Genomic DNA, 20,809 nt, shown 5'->3' on the forward strand with positions numbered 1-20,809 from the left:
AAGTTGAGAGCTTTTGAAAATAGAAAGTTAATTATAAAACTCATAAACTTTTTCAATTAGTTTTAAAATAAATGTGTTAGATAACTTTTTTTGGATGTTAACATTTTTCTTTGGTGGGCCTCATAAATACCAGAAAGAATCAAATATAAATGCTCCAGCTTGCATTTGATTACTGAAATAATTGTATAGCCTAAAGCAAATTCACAGAGGCAAACTAAATTGTCACTGTGTTCTTAGTTTACTATGTTTTCCTATTTGGGTTAAATATGTTACTGGCAAATCATTTCCCCCTACAATGTGATGATAAGCTATTACTAAGAAAGTGATCTCTTAAGTGCCAGTATTATTATTATAAAAATATCACTTACAAGGTGATATTTTTAGTGCCAAACATGTTTAAGAATTAGTAGTTTTGCTCTGCCTTTGAAGATTTCTCTCTGTCAAAATTTGTTTTTAAAAAGTTAAATCTAATTTTTAGCACTAGAAAACACCATGAGAGAACAAATTACAAATATTATTGCACAGCTGTTATTTGCAAACACTGTTTGAAGTTTGTCTTTCTTCATTTAAAGTAGTCTATTATTGGGGCACCTAGGGGGCTTAGTCCTTAAGCGTCTGCCTTCAGCTCAGGTCATAATCCCTGGGTCCTGGGATGGAGCCCTGGGTTGAGCTCCCTGCTCACTGGGGAGCCTGCTTCTCCCTGTCCCACTTCCCCTGCTTGTATTCCCTCTCCCTCTGACTCTCTCTCTCTATGTCAAATAAATAAATAAAATCTTAAAAAAAAAAAAAAAAGGAAAGGAAAAGGTACTGTGGCATTACCAATCTGCCTAAGACAAATACCTTGATCCTTGATCTCTTGTTTATAGTCTGAGAGAGTGAAGGTGTACATGTATGAGATAGCAAATGAAAAGTTCTTGAGATTCACCAAAGTACAATAGAATGTTTAATTACCAAATTTATAAGCAAGAATATTTTTCAAGAGAAGAATGGCATGTGATACAAAATAAACATAGAAACATAGCATACAGAATAATACACAATTAACTGCTAATTGGATAAGCATGAACTTTTTTTTTTTAAACGTGAACATTTTAATGAGAGGAACAGCAAAAGTCTGAAGAGAATAGAGATTCTAAATAATGTGATAGGGGTGATGAAATTGGAAAGAAGGTCACTCTGTGACCCGGCAAAGCAAGATTAAAGAATTCATTTCCATATATCTGTCACCTCAATTAAATGTTACATTAAAAAATATTAGACCTTAAAAACATATCTGAATTTCTGGAAACTTATTGTTTTAGCTTAATAGAAATGAAAAACTAAATGCACTTTTGTGTACCTAGTGATATAATTACTGTTTATTGGTAGACTTTTAACAAGTAGTGGGTGAAAACATTAATTAATATTACCCCCATATAGATAAGAAAAGTAATACTCAAACAAGTTGTCATTCTTGTGACAAGTGACAGGGCTGGGATTTGAACCTAATTCTTACCATTTTTCCTCCTATTCCTGCCTCTTGCTTATATGTACTGTGCACTGAGTTGAATACTTCACATGCATTCCTTATGACAATTCCATGAAGTAAGTTTTATTTACCCCCTTTTATAAATGAAGAGAATGCAGTAATGAAAATCACAAACTTAAATGATTTTAAATAATACCAGACTTGTAACTGTTATATAACCAAAGGAACCCCTTTTATATAAAATTTTTGTAGCATTTAGAAAACATTTATTTAGTGGTAATAGATACAATTTTAAAGAACATCGAAATTTATACAATTTAGTATGATGATATCCTTCAAACTTAAGTAAATCCTTTTCTGTGTGATTTCTTATAATGATCAATTCCTGAAGTCTTACAGGGAAGAATTTTTAATTATAATTTCTAAAAATACTTAAGCCTATTCACCATAGCAGTAATTATCAGGATCAAAGAATATCTATTTTCTTCAAGTGCGATGATTGCTGTACAGAATTAGATGTTTCACAAGTAATTTTACAATTTTCTCAATTAAGATTAAGGTAATTATTTCTGTCCTAAGATTGCTTTAAATTGAAAGTCTAGAAGAGAGAAAGAAAAGGAGTGTTTATAAGCTCTAAAAAGCTTGGAATGTTATTGCTCCTTTTTCCCCCCCAAAAAGGCTGAGTCAGAAGGATAGTTGGTTCAAGGTGCAGAAAGAAAGAATGAAAATGCAATTAAACATTTGTGCATCATGTGGGTAATTGAGACCACATTGAATGAAGTTCTTTTTTTTCCTTCTTCCTTTTTTTGGAGATGACTTCCCTGCTCTACTCTCCAGCCCTGCCTCCTTGTTTAATTGCTCATAACACTGGAGCCACTTTTTCCCCCCACAAGCCTTAATAAAATAAAAGTTGTATATCACACTGTCCCTTAAACTATTTCACTGTTAAAACCTTTCCATTTATTCCAACCAAATCTTTTATGAAGGGTCACACCTAGTGACCTCCTTAAGAAACCACACTTACTGGAATTGAGATTGCGGTGCCCTGCTGGGGTTGTGCTTCCTCTTTAGCTATAGATCAAGGGCACTCAGAAACCAACTCCACTGCTCTGTGGGGCTACTTGACCCATAATTTCATTTCTCTTCTTTTAGTTGAGACTTAACAATTTACAAGTATTGTAAATAAGTATTCTGTGAGAATCGAGCCCAGTTTCCTGGACAACACACTTAAAATAGCTGCTCTTCCATCTTACGACAATGTACGGAACCTGACCAGATGCTGCTGGGCTTTTTTTCCTCATCTGTCATTTTCACACTGAAAACTATCACTTAAAGTCTATAAAACCACTTTATTCCTTATGATACCAGAAAACCAGGCTCATAGGGAGTAATGGTGCACCCACAAGGCGAAAGTAATCATCTGAATTTTTTTTTATCTTCAGAAAACTGCTGTCCCTGAAGAAAAGAAAGAAAAAAAATTAAAAATCAAATAAAACATCTAGTACTCTATCAAAAGACTTCTCTTTCTGCAACATTATAAAAAGTAATATAAGCTTTCTGATATGATTAATTATTTTGAGGACAGAATGAAGATTTTTTTCTTGAATGATTTGCTCAGCCCTTTATCAAATAGGCAAGTAGCCCTTTATCAAATAGGCATGCATCTATCTTCAAACTTACAATAGAAAATATCCTCCTTCAGTATGACCAGGTAATATTAACATGGCTTTTCAAAGCTCATTGTGAGTAAATTAAGAGGGGTTTTTTTTTTTTTTTTTGGTATAATGTTGTTTATGCTGAAAGGCTTTACTTTTCATGTTATGTGGCTGACATAATATTATGATATGTTAATCAAATGATACTACTTTTTTTTCCTTCTGACAAAAAGTAAATTAGGATCAAAACTAATGAGAAGTGCAATACGTTGTCACTTCCGTAAGCAATATGGGAAAAAGGAAGGCAGAAGGTAGCAAAAGCTACAAATGGGGTCATCTAAAGAGAGCAGCAATATAAACCAAAAGTTAGATCGAAACTCAGTAAAAATAAGAAACCCATATTGGAAGCAAATTTTAGACAAAAAGTTTTCTTTACTGCCTACTTTCTTTTTCATGTCTTAGCTGTTTGATTTGATTGCTAACAAAAATGTTCTCATTGTTAAGTACAGCTGTGCAGTCTAACATATGCTTTAGTAATATTCATTATATTTTCATCTGAAGTTTTATTTTCGTTAATTGGGAGTCTTGCATAATTCGTATACATTTATCAATCACTGTCTCCCTCCTTTGTGAATCCAAAATGTTATAGAGCTTCTCAAGACTCATCATTCATAGTAACTACTCCCCACTGATATGCATGGGAGCAAATGATATAGCCAAAAGGTTGGAATGCATCCCCCGTGGTGTATCTGGCATCCTGGTTATGGAATCCTGTCTTTCCTTCCAGGTTCAGTAATCATGTGGAGAGGGAGCAGACTAGTCTGGCTGAGAAGGGATGGGCTGAAGATTAGGATTTGGCTCTCTGAACTTTGACTTTACAGTGTCAGAATGTGAGAGTGCACTTTTCAAAGACAAGAAGGATACATTATTCAGGAGCATCACCAATTAATTTGTAATTTAAATGAGCAGGTATAATATGCAAGCTCAGGTTAGAGTGGATGCAAACATGTCAGAGAAAGAAGACTATAGAAGAATGACTCAGTACATGACTCAGTACATACATAGGAAAAAGTCAAAACAGTAAAATTGGCTTAAGATAATATCAAATGTATGTGTGCAGACATATTTGGATATGATTGTGTGCACACATACATGCACTTAAAGCATTAGGGCAATATATATCACTAGGAACTGACTAACAGCACACAAGGCATGTGAAATAAAAGGCAAATGATTTTTCTTATGGAGGAGAACTAAGGGTGCCAGTAACTATAGACTTCTTTTGGCCAGCATACTTTGTAATGATGTTGCATTAGCATACTCCCACATGTGTATTTATACGTTAGCAGCCAGTTGGTTCCCCTGTTTTTATTACTATATCTTTTTATCTCTTTCGTTCTTAACACTTAGAAAAGCTACCATAGATTTATTTGCTTTCTTACACTATGAAATAGACTGAAAGCTGCACAAAGACAGGGATCATGTTAGTTTATTGACCTCTGCACACCTAGTTCTTAGCCCATGGCCTGGCTTATGGTGGGTGTCCAATAAATATTTGTTGACTATATGATAAGCATACACAATAAGCACACAGCATTCTATGTATTTCGTGGTTATTATTTTTGATTTACAACAATTAGTTCTGCTTATTAAAGAAGCAGGGAACAGCTGTGTGGGTGCTTTCAGTGTGGTATCCTCAAGATAGTCTGATTTCCTTGGTTGCTTTCTTTACAGTTTGAAGCAGGGGAGCCGGAGTTAAGAAGTCAGCCATCCTGGGGACAGATCCTAATTCTCGCATCTACTGGTTGCTTAATACTGGGCACTTATTTCACCTCCGCCTCCACTTCTCTATTTGCAAAATGGGTTAATAATAACACTCCTCGCAAAGTGAAAAGATCAAGAGTGAAGTTGTCCACATTCTGTGCTCAGAAAAGTGTCTGGAACACAGTAAACCCTCCATAAATATTAGACCTTGAAAAAGTATTGTTAATCTAGGAATTTGCCCAGTTGGGTTAGATTAAACTACAGTGACGTGCACATTACCTTCATTCAGTTCATCACAAGAAAAGTTTATTTCTCACTTCTACTCCACACCCAACATGGGTCTGCAGGGAAACTCTTTCACTGACGTCATTCATTCAGGTTACAAAATGGTGGAAATTCCCTATCAGTGCATATTTTCCTGATCACTACAGTGGAGGGAAGGGAGCACGGCAGGCTGTTCATTGGCTCTTAAACATACTTCTGGAAGTGACTCACTTTTGCCCACATTTTATTGACTGAGAGGAAGTCACGGAGACATGCTGTATTTCAAAATGGATGGAGAAGTACAATCTCCAGTGTGTCCAGAGGAAGAGAAGATAACAATTTTTTAATCATTAGTCTGACAGTTAGTGTTAGTGTTTTCTTAGATCCTGGTAGGACTAAAAGTCATTCACAGAAGTCCTGACCTCAGTGATTACCACCAGTTATTTAGCCAAGTATAAAATTCACGTTCTCATTATATATTACATGTATATTTAGCAAAATATTCCTTTGTGCCTTTCACTCTTTTCTCAGTTCCATTGGATGATTTTTGTTACCAAATACCAAGTAACCAATTAAAAATACAGTCATGTTTTACCAGGTAAATTCAGTTTTCTCCCTAGCTTATGAAGGTATCCATTCCTGGGAGGGCAGGAGGGATCCCTTTTACAGAATGTAGTGCATTCTCATGAGTCTAAAATGTAATTATCAAAAATTTCTTGGAGAAAAATTATTTCCTGAGCTCTGTTTATGCTAAAATAACACCAAATTTAATTTAATGAATGCCATTGCAGTTGTAGTAACATTCATTATCATAATACAACCTAACTGATGATCTTCTCTTCCTTAAGTACTGGCTGTTGACCCACTCTTTTCTAGCAATTAATTCACTTTCCTTGTAAAACCATGCTCATGAACAACACATACATATGATACTTAGTGTTTCTATAATTCATTCTTGAAAGGTAAAAACAAGGTTACAAGAACTAAAATAAATAAATACATGGAAATACATACGATATCACATGCACCCTCCTAGTTGCCCAATTGGAGGTAGCAGACATGACATTTTAACTGCTGTAAACTGGCAAATCCAAGCAGAACATGAGGGCAGCATGACTCCCTACACATCTTTGGTGATGCTCGAACAGTATCTCCCATATGTGTTCACCTGGCTGCTCTCCAGGGCAGGGAATCTCAGTGAGTCCTCCTTCATGGAAAGAAGTGTCTGTGCACCTAACTGTACACCTAACTGTAACTCTCAGAGCATGCAGAATATACTGACCTAAAGAGGTGTATCACAGAATACAATTTTTGATCATGCTTATAAATTATTACTAACAGTCCTTTCTGGAGTTATTCTGAAAAACTTAGTGGAGTGGCTCCTTTTCTGTTTTGTTTTGTTTTTCTGGAGTGGCTCACAGGATATATATGGCAAAGTATAGGTACATACACTGAATTTTTTTATTTTTAATTTTTATTGAATTATAGTTGATACACATGTTCCATTCATTTTGGGTATGCAACATATTCAGAAGGGCTATACATTATGCTATGTTCACCACAATTGTAGCTGCCCTCTGTCACCATACAACAACTACAGTGTCATTGACTGTATTCCCTAGGCTGTACCTTTTATCCCCATGTCTTATTCATTTCATAATTGGAAGCCTGTATTCCGCATTCCCATTCACCCATATTGCTTCCAACACCCTCCCTTCTGGCAGCCATCATATAGAGCCATCTCTATATTTATGGGTCTGTTTTTGGTTTTTGTTTGCTTGCTTATTCATTTGCTTTTTAGACTCCACATAAAGTAAAATCATATGGCATTTGTCTTTCTCTGTTTGATTTATTTCACTTAACATAATACCCTCTGGGTCCATCCATGTTTCCACAAATGGAAAAATCTCATTCTTTTTATGGCTGAGTAATATTCAAGTGTACACACACACACACACACACTAAAGTTTATCCATTCATCTATCAATGGACACAGATTGCTTCCTTATCTTGGCTAATGTAAATAATGCTGCAGTAAATATAGGGGTGCATATATCTTTTTGAATTACTGTTTTCATTTTCTTTGGCCAAATATGCAGCAGTGGAATTACTGGATTATGTGGTATTTCTGTTTGTTTGTTTGTTTGTTTGTTTGTTTTAAAGATTTTATTTATTTATTTGACAGATCACAAGTAGGCAGAGAGGCAGGCAGAGAGAGAGAGAGGAGGAAGCAGACTCCCTGTTGAGCAGAGAGCCCGATGCGGGGCTCGATCCCAGGACCCTGAGATCATGACCTGAGCCGAAGGCAGAGGCTTTAACCCACTGAGCCACCCAGGCACCCAAGTATTTCTATTTTTAATTTTTGAGGCCCCTCCATACACTTTTCCACAGTGGCTGCACCAGTTTACATTCCCACCAACAGTACACAAGGTTTCCTTTTCTCCACATTCTCACCAAACTTGTTATTTCTTATCTTTCAATGCTGACCATACCGACAGTTATAAGGTGATATCTCACTGTGGTTTTGATTTGCATTTTTCTGATGATTAGTGTTGTTGAACATCTTTACATGTGTGCTGGTCATCTGTATGTCTTCTTTGAAAAAATGCCTATTCAGTTCCTCTGCCCATTTTTTAATTGGGTTATTTGTGTTTTTGGTGTTGACTTTTCTAAGTTCTTTATATATTTTGGTCAGTATGCCTCTTATTGGATATATCACTTGCATATATCATTTAGCACTCAGTAGGTTGCCTTTTCATTCTGTTGATGGTTTCCCTTGCTATGCAAAAGCTTTTTATTTTGGTATAATTCTAATAGTTTATTTTTGCTTTTGTTTCCCTTGCCAGAGGAGACAGATCTTTAAAAAATGTTGCTAGGTCAATATCAGAGAGCTTACTGCCCATGTTTTCTTCTAAAATCTGTATGGTCTCAGGTCTTACATTTAGGACTTTAATCCATTTTGAGTTTATTTTTGCGTATGGTATAATAAAGTAGTCCAGTTTCATTACACCGAAATTTTAAGTGGAAGGAGTGATAGAGGATCGATTTAGTTAAAGAATCTACAAACCTGTAAACTGATAAATTTCAATGGGAGTATGGTGAAGAACATGTAAGTGAGAATAAAAGGAAGGGACTATATCTATTATATATGTTTTGCTACTAGAATATATCTTTAGCACAAAGAACATTGCCTAACATGGAATAAATGCTCAATAAATACTTTTTTTGAATGAAAACATTGAAGAAGGAAAAAAGTGAATAAGAGATTGTAAAGAAAACAGAGTGATGATTTTCTGAATTGGTAGCTTGGCACAGATGCTAAATATAATGGTGTTAAAATGTTAGCCTTTTGTAGGCCTATCATTCTGCCAACAGAAGTACTTCCAACAACTCTTGAGTTGCTGGTAAACAGTATTATTGATCAGAAAAAAAAAAAAGTGGAAACACAAGGAGAGAATGATTTATATACTCTAACAAATTTCTAAACATTTTTGGATCAGAAACTGTTTTGAGAAAAATGTTATTGAAACTGTGGACCTCTTTCCCCAAAATACATATGTTCATATCCCACAAAATTTTGGATACCATTTCAGGAGCTTTGTGGACACATAAAAGCCCTCCATGGGTTAGTGATGAATAAGTTACCACATACTCCTTTTTAAATAATGGGACTGCTAGATATAATACAGGAAAGTAGGCTTCAGAAATTTCAAGAAAATAGGTACAAGTCTCATGACCAGAATTTCAACAAACAAAAAAACTTCAGTATTTATAAAAGGTTTTAAAAACATAGTAGTGAAAATACAATAGAGAAAATGCCAACAAAAAAGAAACCAGTGTGAGTGAAAAACACATACAAGGAAAAAGAAACGCAAAGAGGAACACAAGTGCAAAGGAACAAACACAGAACTATGAGATAAATGTCAGAAAGACCAAAACCCAGAAAGGGCAGAGATGTAGTCTACAAAAATCATATAACTCCTCCATCAAGTTCCATCGTGGCAGGGAAGAGACTTTCTTCTGCGTTGACCTAGGAGGCCACTGTAGGTGCAAAGTACTGCTTTACTTTTCCTACAAAGTACACGATTTGCTTGTGTAATCAACCTCTTATGAGCTGTCCACTGTTCCTGGTCTCTGTGCTCTTTTATACTATCTATGTTCTCCTGCACCGTCCAGGAACATGGCTTCTTCCAGATTATACAAGGCCAAGGCCATAGGGATGCTTATTTTGGCCTCTTGTTGAGTTTTCTTGGATCAGTATAATTTGCACATTTTTAGGGACCTGTTTGTGTTAGGGTTTTCAGACTCCTCAGAGGAGACTATCTATTGAACAAACCAGTATGTTGTTTGCTAGTATTGACCATCTTGCAGTAACTGATTACATTTTAAGAAATAAAGAAATGAGGGGGGAAAAGTCCCCTTTTCTACTAGGGTTGGAGGAGGGAGGGGGGAAAGGCACAGAGTAATGAAGAAACGAGAAAGCTACTTTGTGGCACACATTCATGGATTTGCAAGGACAAGGAAGCAGCTGCTGGCACACTCTGCCAGCTCAGAGACACCCTCTCTGTCACAGTCTAGGTAAAGGTTAACTTGGGGATTGGCCTGTTGTCGGGGACTAACAGTAATTTTAGAAGATCATCCAAAGAAAGCACAGCTCTCAATATCTGCTGGTATTTCATCAGTGTTCAGTGTCAACAGTCTTTAAACTAAAAAGAGTAAAATAAGCATGGTTTAAAAGGAACCAATAGTTCCATAGAAGAGTTGATATCTGTTCAAATATTGAAAACCCTAAATATGATCCAAGACTGGCTCAATAATCTAAAGTAATTTCCACATAATAATGGGAAAAATACCAGAAGAACAAATCAGAGAACAAATATCTCAAACTTCCCATCTTCCTCCTTCAACAAAAATAAGAGGATGGATTTTAGATTTTAGAAGTTACAGATAAATATTTTTCATTGTTACTTAGACTTAAATTTTTATGTGAATCAAGAAGAGTATTACTCATTTAATTAGCATAAGGACTTTTTTTGTTTGTTTTGCTTTAAAACAGTGAAAGAGAAATATACTTTAAAATGGAACAAAACACAGAAAATGCGTTTGAAATGAACAGGATATGGGATTTCGGCATTAGCAATAGTGATTTGAAAAAAAAGATATGACAGAATGCAGTTTTATCAAATCACAATTTAAACTAGTTTGTGATATTCGAAGGAAGAAGAACTTCCAGTAAAATGCAGCATTTATTCTGTCATTTATTCTTTGCATTTTGGTTACTAGCCTTTAAGTGTTTATGTCCCTCCAGGAGAGAAGGAAATGAACTGGCAGTGTCCTTTTCCCCCCGACAAACAGAGAGAAAACTGGTGTATTCTGTATTATTCACTTGCAATTCCATCCCTGACCTCACTTGCCCCATATGCAGTATTCTCTACCACAGGTACAGAAACATAGCTGCTTGCCTGAGCATTGGTACAGGAAGGTCTTCCCCAACTGAGATAGAAATTAATCTTAGGAATAAGGATCCAGGATCCTTCTTTATCGAGAGTTCTTTGGGGAACAGAGACAGTGGAGAAAAAGTGTGTTTTTCATCATGAAAAGTAAATAAATATAAAGGAGGTATAGGATATGCTGAATTTGGAAATTTAAAAAGTTGACTCATTTAACTTCATTATCTGTGTGAGTGTATAGGCAATTTTACATATCAAAATATTGAAATCTCAGTATGGTAAGGACATGTTTAAAACTGAGCTTTGTTTTGAGATAACTGTAGATTCACATACATTTAAGAGATAAGACATTCCTCTGGCAATTCCACACAAATTTTAGGATGATTTCACTTATATGTGAAACATAAGGAATAGTGCTGTGGACCACAGGAGAAGGGAAGGAAAATGGAATGGGAAGAAATCAGAGAGGGAGACAAACCACGGGAGACTCTGGACTCCAGGAACCAAACAGGGTTACAGAGGGGAGGGGTGGGGGAATGGGGCAACTGGGTGATGGGTGTTAAAGAGGGCATATGTGGTGATAAACCCTGGGTGTTATTTATACGCAGCTAATGAATCGTTGAATACTGCATCAAAAACTAATGATGTACTATATGTTGGTTAACTGAACATAATTTAAAAAAACAAACAACAAAAACAAAATAAGACAGATCCCATATGCCTTTTACCTAGTTTCTGCCAATGGTAACATCTTGTAGAACTATAGTGTGATATTATAGCCAGGGTATTGATACGGTCAAGATACAGAACATTTCTATTTTCACAGGGATCCCTCACATTGCTCTTTTATTGGCAACACCCACCCGATTCCTGACTCTCTTTTCCTAAAACCCCAGGAGACACTAGTCTGTTCTTCATTTCTTCACTTTTGTCATTTCAAGAATGTTACATAAATGGAATCATACTGTAGGTAATTTTGCGCATGGGTTTTTTTCAATCAGCATCCTTCTGTGAAGATTCATCCAGGTTGTCCTATGTATCAATAGTTTGTCTTTCTTTCCTTTCATTCCGTGGTATGGATGTACCACATTTGTTTAACCATTTACCAATTGGAGGACATTTGGGGTGTTTCCAGTTTGGGGGTATTACAAATACAGCTGCTTATACACATTTGTGTCCATGTTTTTCTGTGAACATAAGTTTTCATTTTTCTAGGATAAATGTCCGTGAGTATAATTACTGAGACAAATGATAATTACATGTTTAATTTTTTAAGAAAACTGTTTTCCACCCTAACTATTCTATTTTACATTCTATTCTATTTTACTCATTCTTGGGTCATGAGTGACCCAGCTTCTCTATTTTTACCAGCATTCTGTGTTGTCACTTTTTATTTTATTTTAGCAATTCTGATAGGTGTATAGTAAATAGCTCATGTGGTTTTAATTTTCCTATCCCTAATGGATAATATTACTGAACATCTTTTCATGTGTGTATTTGCCATCTGTATATCTTGTTTCGTGAAATGTCTCTTCAAGTCTTTTGCCCATGTTCTATATATATAGTTTACTTTTTTTAGGTTTTAGGTTTTTAGGTTAGGTTTTGAGAATTTTGCATATATTCTAAATTTTAATTCTTTGTCAGGTAGGTAGTTTACAAATAGTTTCACATACTCTTTTCATCTTAATATGTTCTTTTGTAGAGCAAATGTTTTAAATTTCTATTAGTTTGCTTTATCAGTTTTTCCTTTCCAGGCTTATGCTTTTTGTGTCAAGTCTACAAACTCTTTACCTAGCCCTTTACCAAAGATTTTCTCCTTTTCTTACCCCCAATTTTTATAGTTTTACAATTATACATAATTCAGAACCATTTTAAGTTAATTTTTTTAAAGATATGAGATTTAGGTCAGGGTTTTTGTTTATTTGGTTGGTTTTTTGTCTCTATTTTTTTAAATTTGGGGAGTTTTTTTTTTTTTTTTCTTTTTGCCTATAGATGTTCAATTGCTCCAGTACAATTCACTGAAAAGATATCTTTCCTGCATTGAATTGGTTTTTAACTTCTGTCAAAATAAGTTGGTCATATCTGTGTAGGTTTATTTCTCAGTTCTCTATTTCATTAATCTCTGTCTATCCCTGACCAGTATCTCACAGTCTTGAACTATTTAATGTCTTGAAATCAAATAGACTTGTTCCTCCCATTTTAACCTTCTATTATATAAATTTTAAAGTAATCTTGTTCATATCTACTAAAAACCTTGCTGGAATTTTGATAGAAATTCTGTTAAACCTGTATATCAATTTGAGGAGAATTGATATTTTTACCATGTTGAATTTTCCAATCCATGAACATGGTATGGTTTTCCACTTTATTTAGATATTATTCTCTTTTTTTTTTTTTTTTTTAGATATTATTCTCTTTTTTCATCATTACTATGTAGTTTTCATTATGCAAGTCTTCTACATTTTTTTTTAGGTTATCATTATTTCTCTTTTTTTGTAATTTTAAATTAAAATTTTCTTTCACTGTTCATGTCTTCATTGCTAGCATATAGAAACACAACTGATATTTGTGTGTTTATCCTGTGACCTTGTTAATCTTAGTCATTAGTTTCAGGAATTTTTGATAGATTTTGTGTGATTTTTTACATAAACAATAATGTGATCTGGAAATAGAGACAAATTTTATTTCTCCCTTTCCTATACTATATTCCTTTTCTTCTTTTTTGCCATATTGCATTGGCTAAAAATTCCTGTAGTATGTTGAATAAGAACTGTGAGAGAAGATATTTTGTATTTTTTACAGTTTTAGGAGAAAATCCTTCGGTCCTCATTTTTAAGTATAATTTAGCTGTAGGGTTTTTGTAGATGCTTTATGAAGTTGAGGAAGTTGTCTTTTATTCTTTTTTTTTCTGAGAATTTCTTTTCATGGATGCATGTTGAATTGTGTCAAATTCTTTTCTATATTGACTAATGTGGTCATGTGATTTTTCTTCTTTAGCCATTAATGTGGTGGATCATATTAATTAATTTTCAAATACTGAGCAAAACTTGCTTCCTTGGAATAAACTTCATTTGTCATCATGTATAATTTTTATTATACATTGCCTAATTCTATTTGCTAATATTTTATTAAGGATTTTTAGTCTATATCCATAAGGGATATTGGTCTAGTTTTATTCCTTTGTGCTGTCTTTGGTTTTTATTTTGGTAATACTAGCTATAAAATTAATTAAGAAATATTTCCTTCTCTTTTTTTCTAGGTGAAATGATGTATAATTGAGGTCGGTTTTCTTTAAATGTTTGATAGAATTTTCCAATAAAACCAAATGGCCCTGGAGATTCTTTTGGGGCAGTTTTAAATGTATTAAATTTTCTTAATAGTTACTGATCTATTCAAATTATCTATTTCATATTGAGTGAGTTGTGGTAGTTTGTACTCTTTGAGGAATTGGTCCATTTTGTTTAAGCTGTCAAATTTATGTGTGTGGAGTATTTCATATATTTACTTATGCTTTTGATGTCTTCAGAGCCTGTAATTATATATGCTGTTTCTTTGCAGATATTGGTAATCTGTCTTCTCTTTTTCCTTTATCAGTTTTGTTGGTATTTTTTAAGACTCAGCTCTTTGTTGTATTGATTTTTCTCTATTGTTTTTCTGTTTTGAATCTTGGTGATTCCTATTTTTATCTCTTTTTTAAAAAGATTTTATTTATTTATCCAAGAGAGAGGAAGGAGTAAGGAGGGAGAGAAGGATCATGAGAGGGGGGCAGGGTAGAGGGAGAATCAGAATTCCCACTGAGCAGGGAGCCTAATGCAAGAACCCGGGATCATGATCTGAGCTAAAGGCAGAAGCTTAACAAATTGAGCCACTGAGGGGCCCGATTCTTAATTTTATCTTTATTATTTCCTTCCTCTGCTTGTTGCTCTTACTTTTCTATATTCTCAAAGTGGAGGTTAGAGTATTTATTTGAAATATTTCATCTTTTCTAAGATATGTATTTGTACTATAAATTTTCCCATCATTATTATTTTAGCTGTGTCCCAGAAACTTTGATATTTTTATTGTAATTTTTATTCAATTCATTTTATTTTTTGTTTTCCCTTGATTATTCTTTTTTGACTCATGAGTTATTTAATAGTGTGTTGCTTTAGTTTCCAAGTGTTTAGAGAATTTTTTTCTCTTGCCTTCTGTTACTGATTTCTCTTTGTTCCATTTTGTAGGATTGTACCAGTTCTTCTAAGTTTGTTAGATGTGTGTTGTGGACCAGCATATGGTCTATTTTGGTAATATAGGTAATATAAGTTCCATCTACACTTGAAAAAAATGTGTATTCTGTAATTGTTAGTTGGAGTATTCTAAATATGTTGGCTTGTGATGGTATTGTGTTCTTCTATATCTTTGCTGAGCTTCTAAGTGTCTATCAATTGCTGAAAAGAAGGGTATATATTCACACACTATAACTGTGTATTTTTCTTTGTCTCTTTCAGTTTACCAGTTTTTGCTTGACTTGTTTTGCAGATCTGTTGTTTGGCACATACACATTGGGATTTGTGTCTAATTGGCAGATTGGCCCTTTTGTCTTCATAGGGTCCTTCTTTGTCTCTAGTAATTTTACTTTTTTCTGTAGTATGTGTTTATCTGGTATTAATATAGCCATTCCTGCTTTCCTTTGATTAATGGTTGAATGATCTTTTTTATTCTTTTATTTTCCACCTGTCTATATTAGTATATTTGAAGTCTGTTTCTTATAGACAGCTTTCTTTTTAAAACTTTACTTTTTGTTGTTGTTATCCTTGTTTTTTATTGCTCTGTTTTTCCTGTCTTCCTGTGGATTACTTGAACATTTTTTGGAATTCCATTTTGATTTATCCATAGTGTTTTTGAGTGTATAGCTTTATATAGCTTCTTTTAGTGGTTGCCTTTTTAGTGACTGGATATGTATTTTCTCACAGTCTACTGTTGATGTCATTTTACCAGTCCAAGTGAAGTATAGAATCTTTACTTCCTTTACATCCCTTTACCCTCCCCCACTTATAGTATATCTGTCGTAAATATTACCTCTACGCACACTCAGAACCACAGCAGATGGTGTTAAAATTTTTGCTTAATAATAAAACATAATTTAGGACACTAAAAAAAGAAAAGGAAAACCTATATATTTACTCATATTTTGCTTATCATGTTCTTTTTTGCTTCCTGGTGTTCCAGTGTTCCTTTTATCACTTCCTTTGTGTTTATAAGACTGCCTATAGCCAATTTTTAGACTAGCCCTGATGGCAACAAATACTTCATTTTCCTCATCTGAAAGTTCTTTATTTTTTATTCCTGAAGGATAATTTCACTGGTTGCAGGAAACTGAGTTGACAGCTCTTTTTTTCAGCACATAAAAAATACTTGGCTATTTCTTCTGGCCACCATAGCTTTTGATGTAAAATATGCTGTCATTCTAAGTGTTTTATATCTGTAGATGAGGTGTCATTTTTCTCTGGCTGTTTTGTAGATTTTTTTTTCTTTATCCTTTCTTTTCAGATGTTTAATCATGATGTGTCTTGACATACATTTCTTCAGATTTATTATATATGGAGTTTAGTCAGTTTCTTTAAATCTATACATTATGCTTTTGGACTGGATTTAGGAAGTATTCAGCTATTATTTTTTAGGGACTGTTTTCATCCCTGCTTTCTTTCCTCTCTCCTTCCACAACTCCAGTGACTCAAATATGTTAGATCCCTGAGGCTTTGTTCATTTTTTTTTTTTTCAGTCCATTTGCTCTGTTATGATGATTGGGCAGTATCTATTGTTCTATCTGCCATTTAACTAGTTTTTTCATCTGTCCCTTCCATTCTGTTGAACCCATCCACTGAACTTTTCATTTTGGTTATTATATTTGTCAGTTCCAAAATATTTGATGCTTATTTACATCTTCTAATTTTTTGCTAAGTGAGACTTTCAGTTTCTTTCCTGTGGCTTGCTATTTTTTTATTTGCTCCAAACATGTTCCTAATGTTCAGTGAAGCATTTTTAAAATCACACATAGTTTAGAACCCTTGCCAGAAAATTCTAACATCCCTGTCATCTCAGCGTTAGCATCTATGGGTGACTTTTTACATTCTGTTTCAGATCTTCCATGTTCTTGGTGTGACAGGTAACTTTGGATTGAAGCAGGATATTTTCTTATTCTTTTCTGAGATATTTTGTATCTTATTAAAACCTCCTATTTTAGTTGACTTTCCCTGACATCACTCCATTAGGAGAAATGGGGAAGCACTGCATTTTTACTGCCAGGTGAAGGTAGAAATCTAGTTTCCCCACTTGAACTCTGCTGACATCCAGAGAGTGAGCAACTCCTCATTACTGCTTGGCAAGGGTGGGAGTTCCCACCTCCTGTGTGGTGTCCACTAGTGGGGGTTGCCTCATTTGTGCTGATCACTGGTGAAAGTCCTAACTCTCTACTAGGCCCCCACTGATAGCACCACAGTGGGAGGGAGGACACCTCATTACCCTCTAGCTGGGGCAGGGGAGAGGGGTGGATTCCAGGCCCTCCACATGGTCTCCCACCGACCTCATAAGGGTGCAATGCCTTGTTACCAGTCAACAGACATAAAGTCCTGGTTCCCGGTATGACCTTCTCTGATACCACCCTGGTGAGGATGTTAGGATTTCACCTTGGTTAGGGTTCAGATGTAGGCTTCCCACTAATACTTTTTGGTGTGAGTAAGTGGGTCCACAGTTTCTCTTTGGTGTTTGGCTGGAGTACAATAGTTGTCTAAAAGTTTTCTGTCTTGTTGGGCTGTACCTTTCTTGGTTCTTTGGCTAGAGAAACCAGGTTTTTGTTGGGGGCATTTTATTTATTGATTTATTTGTTTGTTTATTTTGGTCTACTCCCATTAATCTGCCTGGGTTATTAGCCTCTTTGCTTCAAAGTCTAGGATATATTACACAAAAAGATGACCACGGGTGTTCTTTCTTAGGCCCTGGGGTTGTTAGCCAGTCTGTCTTCTGCTTTCCACCTTTCAGAATCTTGGTATATTTGTTTTACATACAGTGTCCAAATTTTCTCATACTTAATAGGAGGAATATAGAAAAGTATGTGTATAATTAGAAATTTGAGATAACATTAGATCTGTCTCTCCTGCTGAGTTCAGAACTTAACTTTGACATACTCTTAAGAAAAATCTTTATGGCAAGATTTAGCAGGGTCTTCCTTAAACCACTAGGATTGGTTTTATTTTTAAGGATAGAAATGGTCCTATTTTATTTCATTTTATTTATTTACTTAGAAAAAGAGAGAACACAGTGGAAGCAGGGGTAGAGGCAGAGGGAGAGGGAAAGAGAGAATCTTAAGCAGGCTCCATGCCCAGCATGAAGTCCAGTGCAGGACTTGATCTCACAACCCTGAGATTATGACCTGAGCTGAAATCAAGAGTCGGACACTTAACCAACTGAGCCACCCCCCTGCCCCAGAAATTGTCCTATTTTAAATTAGTGACAGAGGCACTTATAATCCTTATTTCTTTCAGAAAAATATAGTTATTATAATTACAATGTATAGAAAAACAAGTATATTCAAATATACGTCAAACCTTATAATTTTTTTTCTTTTCTTTTATTTTATTTTATTTTTTTTAATTTTATTTTTTATAAACATATATTTTTATCCCCAGGGGTACAGGTCTGTGAATCACCAGGTTTACACACTTCACAGCACTCACCAAAGCACATACCCTCCCCAATGTCCATAATCCCACCCCCTTCTCCCAAACCCCCTCCCCCCCAGCAACCCTCAGTTTGTTTTGTGGGATTAAGAGTCACTTATGGTTTGTCTCCCTCCCAATCCCATCTTGTTTCATTTATTCTTCTCCTACCCACTTAAGCCCCCATGTTGCATCACCACTTCCTCATATCAGGGAGATCATATGATAGTTGTCTTTCTCTGCTTGACTTATTTCACTAAGCATGATACGCTCTAGTTCCATCCATGTTGTCACAAATGGCAAGATTTCATTTCTTTTAATGGCTACATAGTATTCCATTGTGTATATATACCACATCTTCTTGATCCATTCATCTGTTGATGGACATCTAGGTTCTTTCCATAGTTTGGCTATTGTGGACATTGCTGCTATAAACATTCGGGTGCATGTGCCCCTTTGGATCACTACGTTTGTATCTTTAGGGTAAATACCCAATAGTGCGATTGCTGGGTCATAGGGCAGTTCTATTTTCAACATTTTGAGGAACCTCCATGCTGTTTTCCAGAGTGGCTGCACCAGCTTGCATTCCCACCAACAGTGGAAGAGGGTTCCCCTTTCTCCGCATCCTCGCCTTATAATTTTAATATTCGTTTTGTATAGCCCTTACCTTGTTACGTTATTTTATAATTAAGTAGTGGAAAACAAAATTATATAGTTATACAATCCAAAATGTTTTTCAAAAGTAAATTATTGTTCTCAGTGACTGTACATGTCTGTATATCTCCAAAGTACCAAATTGGTATAATTAATTCATTGAATATTTATTAAAAACATTGTATAAAAAACAGTATGTTCTGTCTTTGCACTAGAGAAACAATGAAGAGCAAAACATACATAGTTACAGCTTTAATCAAATGTAGTATTTTTTCCAATAAATGGCAAAATAAAAATGAAATCAAATCTTTTATGAAAGCATTTTATGTGTTTTTATGAATAGTGCTGCTCAGGAAAATTAGAATATTATCTCTTTAGTATGGTACTTCAAATACTGTAAATAGAGAAAAACAGACTTCTCAAACAGTGGCATTTATCACCAGTGTTTATTGAAATTAAGTTGAAAACAAAAATTATATCATGAAACATTCCATTGATATACAATGAACAGATTTCAGTATCTTCTGAACTATCTCTTGGATTTTTAATATTGGTTTAGAGCATAACATGGTTTAGGCAATGTTACCCAATGAAGGCTATGATTGTTAATAGTTTATATTAGCTGAAAGCGGTAAAATCATCCAAGGACTCTGTTAGTGTTAGAATAATAATTTACCAAGACAATTACCACATACTGGAATTTTTTGCAGCTCTAATTCAGTATTATTAATAATGGATAAAATTGCACTTTTCTCAGGTTGCTGTGGGCAGCAGGGAATTACTTCAATGAATATTTCAGCACATTATTTTAATCATTGTTCCACCAAATCCAACTGGGCAATATTTTATGGTTCTTAATTCAGTCTACTAAGAAACCATGGTCATTAAATTGCAAACTATTTGTAGTGAGGTCTATCCTGTGATTTACAAGCCTTGTTAAAAACAGTGTAAAAGAATGAAAACTGTGCCATTAATACTTGTAATTTGATGCTGCATTTGTTACTAAACTCCCCATGATTAATGTTTTCAGTAGATGGAAGAACATTGTAGAGAAAGCATAACTGAGTGTTACAATGCTTAAAATACGAGAATGTTACTATTTTAAGTTTTGGTCATTTGTACAGGAAACGTATGTAAACACAAATGTAAAAGATAAAGATCTCCAAAATCATCTTAATTTTCTATTGAGACCAAGGAAATAAAGCTTTAATGTTGTGTAAAAAATGTATTTCCTATTTTACATTGTTATTAATAGTGATGACTGTTTATTTCCTCATTCCTAGCCAACTGCATGATTTCTGGCGTTTGGATTACTGGGAAGATGATCTTCGCCGAAGGAGACGGTTTGTTCGAAATGCATTTGGCTCCACTCATGCTGAAGCCCTTCTCAAAGCTGCAGTAGAGTATGGTCAGTACCAATGCCTCTTACACAAAAATATTCTGGATATGACATGACTCTTTGTGGTTGATAATTCATTTCTTCCTAGCACTTAAAATTCTCTAGGTTGTAAGTCAAAAATACTGTCTTCTGCTTTATCCTTCGGCATCATGCAGGTGATGCTTAACCCAGTTTTTCGCCTGTGATGTATTTTAGACCTTTCATCTTCTTAATAGAGTTTATATAACTCTATTTAAGACTCGGCATAACTGATTATTACCCAACATCCATCCGTCTCATACAGCCTAAACCAAGAGTAAAGTGAATTTCTTTTTCAGTGCCTTTTAAACTTTGGTGACCGAGACACAAGGTGTAAAAAATATATACAATTGTGATCGCATACTCAGACTTAAATATTTTTATGTATAATTTGTATATGTGTACACACACTCATGTGTACTATGTTAATATATATATATGAA

The 20,809-nt window shown here is 34.7% G+C and overlaps 1 protein-coding gene across 3 annotated transcripts in view; it reads left to right on the forward strand.

The window, feature by feature from the left end:
* The window catches only part of NBEA (neurobeachin), a 682,324-nt gene that overhangs the window by 434,752 nt on the left and 226,763 nt on the right, over positions 1–20,809 (forward strand). For all 3 annotated transcript variants that reach the window (XM_059377712.1, XM_059377713.1, XM_059377714.1), the window contains one exon: positions 20,233–20,357. In XM_059377712.1, coding sequence (XP_059233695.1) covers positions 20,233–20,357 — 125 coding nt within the window. The remainder of the gene's footprint in view (positions 1–20,232; positions 20,358–20,809) is intronic.

The sequence above is a fragment of the Mustela nigripes genome, chromosome 15 (genome assembly GCF_022355385.1).
Source record: "Mustela nigripes isolate SB6536 chromosome 15, MUSNIG.SB6536, whole genome shotgun sequence".
NCBI lineage: Eukaryota > Metazoa > Chordata > Mammalia > Carnivora > Mustelidae > Mustela > Mustela nigripes.